The sequence below is a fragment of the Colius striatus genome, chromosome 29 (genome assembly GCF_028858725.1).
Source record: "Colius striatus isolate bColStr4 chromosome 29, bColStr4.1.hap1, whole genome shotgun sequence".
Lineage (NCBI taxonomy): Eukaryota > Metazoa > Chordata > Aves > Coliiformes > Coliidae > Colius > Colius striatus.
The window spans coordinates 1759462-1765753 of NC_084787.1; the positions used below are offsets into that span (position 1 = coordinate 1759462).

The window sequence follows — 6292 nt, forward strand, 5'->3', positions numbered from 1 at the left end:
AACCATGGGCCTCATTCAGGTTCCAAATTTTGACTCCAAGTAAAGAAGATGCATTTATAAGGGAATTAAAAGATTACTGTAGCTGCCAGATGTTAATGAACTCGAAATGCCAGCCACTCTATCAGGCAGGGATGTGACTCTTCCTCCCTGCAGAGGGGGAGAGGAGAGATAACAAGAGTGGGACCTGCCCAAAGCCACACAAAGTGTCTAGCAAAGCTGGGAACGAAACTGCCATCTTGCAAGGCTCAAACCTGTTCCTGAACCACAGAAAGATTCATCTCCTGAAGCCAAATCTCCTGCTGTCTATACTTACTCAGGGAGGGTCATGAGAAGAACTCATCAGGAATATCATTTTCATCCTCATCAGAGTGTTTTTAAGATACAAGTCAAATCCCAGCAAGAACATTTCAATTCCTTCTTTGTTGGATGTGGAGGGGAATGGGTTAGTGGTGGGCTTGGCAGTGTGAGGTGAGGGGGCTGGACTCCAGGAGCCTAAAAGGGCTTTTCCAACCAAGAATGATTCTCTAATTCTGCGTTCTTGAGTCCAAAGACATGGAAATAGGGAGATGAAAGAAAGACGGAAGACACGTGATGCCATTGATGGTCAATTTTTATTGCTGCACATAGACATTAAAAGACAAGTGGACATAGATACAAAGATGAGAATTGAAGAATAGGAGGCATCTTCCCACACCAAGCACAGCCACTGCTAAGGAACTTCCCAAAATGCCCAGCAGGATAATCACAGAATCACACAGATAACGTTGGCCAACTGCAGTTACCAAGGAGAAAGTGCTGAGACAGAAGCAGGACTGTCACAGGAAACAAAGCCACAGGCTGGAAACGTTCAGAGAAGCATTTTCCAAGGCAAAGAGAACACAGAGTATCACAGAATCATGGAATGGTAGAGGTTGGAAGGGCCCTTGAGGGGTAACCACATCAGGAGAGGTCTAGGTACGTTGCAGGTGGGTCAGAAACACGTTTCTCATTGCAGGGATGCTCAGGAGCCTGTTGCAATGCTGCAGCACTGAGGCTCTGTGCAAGGCTCAGGCGTGAGGATGCTCAGCATGGGCGAGAGCAGCCGGTGCTGCAGGGCTCCAGACACACCGTCTCGCACGACTCCACACACTTGGTGCTACACACATCCACGCATTTGGTGGAGCACTCGGTGACACAGGGCTCTACACACGGAGCTGGGCACTGGGTTGGGCACTGAGTGGCACACGGCTTGATGCAGGAATCGACACATTCCTGGGGACACACCTCAACGCACTGGACGCTGCAGGGCTCGGAGCATTGGGTGCTGCAGGACGTGGTGCACTGGGTGGGACAGGGCTCAACACACTGGGTGGCACAGGACGTGGTGCACTGGGTGGGACAGGGCTCAACACACTGGGTGGTGCACTGGGTGGCACAGGGAGTGGGGCAGACCTCCACACACTGCGTGGGGCACGGCTTCACGCAGATGCTGTCGCAGGGCTCCGCGCAGACCGTCTTGCAGGGCTCCACGCACTTGCTGTACTTCTGCACACAAATGGGAGGGGGCAGGCAGGGCTGCTTGCACTGCTCGTAGTAAGACATCCTTTCTGAGGTGCTGGTGAAGCTAAAGCCAAAAAAAAACCCAAAGAGAGATACAAAGTCAGGACACTCATCCATCCTTCTTGCACCACAATTCACAACCTGAGACATATATAGACTCACTGAATGGTAGAGGTTGGAAGGGACCTTTAGAGATCATCCAGTCCAACCCCCCTGCAGAAGCAGGTCCCACCTAGATCAGGTCACACAGGAACGTGTTCAGTCGGGTCTTGAAGACCTCCAAGGAAGGAGCCTCCCCACCCTCCTTGGGCAGCCTGGGCCAGGGCTCCCTCACTGAAACACTGAAACAGTTTGTTCTTATGTTTAAATGGAACTTTATAGAATCATTTTGGTTGGAAAAGACCTTGAAGGTCAAGTCCAACAACTGACCCCACACTGCCAAGCCCACCACTAACCCATAGCCCTCAGCTCCAGGGCTGGAGACTCCCCCAGCTCCCTGGGCAGCCTGGCACAGGGGCTCTCAGGGAAACAGTTCTGCCTCAGCTCCGATCTCAACCTCCCCTGGAGTAATTTGAGGCCAATTCCTCTTGTCCTATGGAGCAGTTAGCTGTTGGACTGAGAAAAAGGCTTTTAGGAAAGATTGCACACACGAATGATTTCTGGATCCAGACGTGTGCAGCTGACACTGTCAGCTTATTCCTTCCTTCCTTGGGAACCCACAAGCAATGGCTGCTAGGAAGACTAGAGCCACAACCCCTGAACTTCATACAGTTGCCTACAATTAGTTTGTAGAAGCTGCATTATGAAAATAATCCATTTCCTCATTTTCTTGTTAAGTCAGCAGATGCTCCAGAGCCCACCTTTTGTGTATCTCTTCTCCATTTCCTCACTCATAGCACAGAGCACATCCCTCTGTGCAGAAGCTGAGCTGCTAATGCCCAAAAGTAAAGCCAAAAGACCACAAATTCAAGCACTACCCCAGATCCTCCAGCTGTGCATCGTGGTACCTCACTGCAGCTGTATCAGAATTAATGGGCTCATCCTTTCCTAAGAGAAGGCTTGGCCCAGAGATTGCAACTCCTATCTCCAATTCATTTCCTCCTCTTGACTTCTCCCAGATGTCTTCTGCAGCTACGCCCTCAGGTGCTCTACGGCTTTCTTCTGGGTAATGCCTCTTCCCACCCATCTCTTTTGAAGTCCCAAAGACTTACTCTGCAGTATCCACTCATTTATTTAATTTCCAGACTTAATGAGGTATGAAGCAGGTATGAGGTATTAATGCAGCCAGAATATGAAGGAGGATGAGAGACAGTCCCTGCTTCTGAAGAGGCATCAAGACATTTGCAAGCTACTTAAGGAAGAGCAAACTCTAAACAAGTCCAAAATGAAGGACGAGCAAACTCTAAACGAGTCAAACATCCTCTCCCTCATGCCAGGATAAATCCTGGAAGAGAGACACCAGAAGCAAAACTCTCCTGTGATCAGCAATACCTTCTCTTGACCAGACCAATCAAGTAAAGCAGCCATCTTTACTCCCTGATAAATCCAAGAAAGACTTACCAGTTGACCACTGCAGGTAAGTGAGGGAGAAGTCAAACGAACTGGTGTGAGCATCAAAATGCAAACCTTTTATACGGCTTGCCCGGCGTCACCTCCGGAAACACGGGAGCCCAGGGGTATGGACACCTGACCACTAACTACATGAACAAACTCCACCTCTACATGCTTAACATATTTGTTTACATCTTAATTTTTGATGGAAATCCTCTTCCAGGAAAAAAAACCCCACACAACACATGTGATCCTGAGCTAATTCTGCTTCACCCCATGCCCCAGCCGTGTGGTTCCCCATGGGCATGACACAGTAAGTCATTAAAAAGCAGGTACCAGATTAATTGCTTTTCAATAAAAAAGGGGGTTTATCTCCTCTTCATAAGTGTCTGAATGATACCTTGGGGTTTTTCTTTATTTCAAGGACAGCTGTTATTAGGAAGATGGACAATTGATCTGCTTTACCATGAGAAATACTGTGTCCTCATTCTCATGGTAAGAAACAGCTCCAGAGGGCCACCAGCACTCACACAGACTGTTAAGGTATCTCTTTAATACCTCTTTCAACCATTAAATGCAATCAACCCGTTCCTGTCCACCCTCTGTTAACCACTTTCATGCTTGGCAAAGTCAATGGGGACACAGTTCCAGTTACCTCTAAGACCTCTTCAGGCCATCCAGGGCACTTGTTTTAAATGTACATTTAAATTGAACTTTGCAGAGCAGTTTAAAAGCTTCAGTTTAAGTGGGATTTAGGCCCCCAAGGACTCCATAATTAACACATTGAAGCCTTTGGATGGTCATGATCATCTTACTCAGCTCTGCAGCAGGGAAGATCTGTATATCTCTCAGATATTCCGATCACAGGGGTGGAATGTGACCAGCAGACTACAGTTAGGTGACCAAATTCCCCAATGAGATCACTTACATGGATGCTAAATGAGGAGGAAAAGCAAAAACCCAAATAAACAAGAAACCCCAGCCCCACTGAGCATGAGCAGTGCATCCTGTTTACACGGGGAACCGGGAGTCGGGCATCAGCACTGTTTACCTTGCTGAGGGGCTTCTCACAGCCTGGTTTGCACAGTGCTTCATGGTTTCACAGGGCTCTAGGCTCACCTCTAGAACCTGAGAACTGGTCCTACATCTCCCTTCCTGCAGTGGGTTATTGTATAACCTGTTGTTATGTTTGATTAGCAAGAAACTGTAATGACTTCTAAGAGAAACAGGCATTTTAGGAGATATAAATTGATCTGGATCTGTAATGCATGGGAACATGAGAGGGATGGATTATTGTTCTTAATTGACACTTATGTGTGGATCTCTATTACATTTATGAGCAATTTGATCATTTGACCAGTCACATTAACTTCAGTGAGTCAGGACCACACAGCAACATCCTTTCATGGCCATCCTTCTTTGGCAAAGGAGCTGGAAAGAAGGGATTTCTCCCCAAACCTGACACACTTCTGAGGTCTATTTAATGAAATGGCACATGTTAGGATCTCTTGCACAACCACAGGCTGGAGTGGTGGGTATGAAACACTTTTGGTCTCCAGATAATCCAAGAGAATTTGTATTTTGCCACCAAAAACTGGAGAAACAACATTTGGAGACATTTTGCTACAGCTAGAGAATGTTTTCCCTGCAGATATGAAACACCACGTGAAACATCCCAGAGACATGACTGTTAACACCAACACAAAGCTTCAGGATGTGCAGATGTCGTGACTTTTTACTGAAATATCCTCAGCTGAGTGTTTTGACCCCTTGCAGCTGTTTGCATATGTGCCATTTGGGTCTGTTCAGCTGGATTTCTGCTAGGAGAAGGGAAAACACTATTCTATAACCTGCTGAACACTTTGCTTTAAGAGTCTTGGTTTACCTGAAAGCTTCCTTAGTAAGCTCTTTTTTTCCTCTGTGGCATCCAGCACAGCTCAGCATCAGGGGTTTAATGTACTACAAGCCCATGTGGTACAATCACCACTTGTTTTTTTGATGAGCAAAGTATTTTCATAGAAACCAAGGATCCTCCCCATATTCTCAGCATGGCAAGAGCTTCCCAGACCACTCTGCTGCACTTTATTGCCATTAAACCTTAAAGTTTGGGGCTTTATGACTTGGACTTTCCCCTCTCATCATTCCCTACCACAACTACCCGGGGAAGGTGTGAGGGTGTGATCTGAGGATAACCTCCAGGTGGGACTGATCTCCAGGCTGTTGGTCCATAAGCTGTGGGAATCATCCCATAGCTGAGATGCCAGGAGGCTGAGTGTAGAAGACAAATCAGCCTCACATGGAAACAAGTGGCTTGTCTAGTCCATGCCCTAAGGACTGTTTGATCAAGTAATTAGATCATTACCTCTGGGGCTGAGAGGAACCCAAATATGGCACTATCCACCTCTTTTCCTGTTTACTCAGGAAGGTGAGTGCTCAAGTGAGCATCTGAGTGCAATTACATCAGAAAGAGAGGAACCAGCTGTGGTTATGAACAAAAAGAATCTATTTTACATTTTGCCTTCTTTTGCTTTGGTTTTCCCAATGTCTTACAATGGGACTCAAGCTTTGCTGAAGAGGTTTTATACATCACTGAGTAAAACTGTGTCCTGGTCTCTCAGGAAGAAACACTTTTGATAGCTCAGAGCACATTGCTTGACAGAGCAAGAACTGTGTGGCCCTACTACATTTGCTTATGCTGAACAGCAATTTGCTCGCTAACTGCTATAACAGTTGCATAGAGGTAGAAGAGGGTCTCTGTTTCTCTTCCTTACAGCACAATGTTGTGACATTCACCTGGAAGTGAAGTGTCAGCTCTCTGCTAATGATCTCAGCCCCTTGAAATCCGGATGTCTGTGTTCACATGAAGGATGAAGCATAATGCAAGCATCAGGGCATCAGAAGGATGCTACAGAGCAATAGTTTAAGGGAATATCTTCTCTGAATGGCATTATTGCCATTATTTCCTATTTTCCATTTTATTTGGGAGCTGGAGCAAAGGAAATTGTTGCTTGCACAGAACCTTTTCATGAGTTTGAGAGTTAAATCAGCTCTCCTCAGAGAGGTGATAATTGGTTTGGTATTTCTATGTGTAGCATTTGTGCTTAGGCAATGCCTGCAGCACTTGCCAAAGCCCAGACAGCAGCTGTGGTGCTTGTTATACAACCAGTGGCAAGAGCCAGAGTCTGCCACAACCTGTTGAGAG

The 6292-nt window shown here is 46.6% G+C and overlaps 1 protein-coding gene across 1 annotated transcript; it reads right to left on the reverse strand.

Moving 5' to 3' along the window:
- Nucleotides 1–1062: 1062 nt before the first annotated feature.
- On the reverse strand, nt 1063–1581 carry LOC104562223 (proline-rich protein 9). Its single transcript, XM_010208204.2, has one exon. It carries the CDS (start codon nt 1579–1581, stop codon nt 1063–1065), a length of 519 nt encoding a protein of 172 aa, XP_010206506.2.
- Between the last annotated feature and the right edge of the window lie 4711 nt (nt 1582–6292).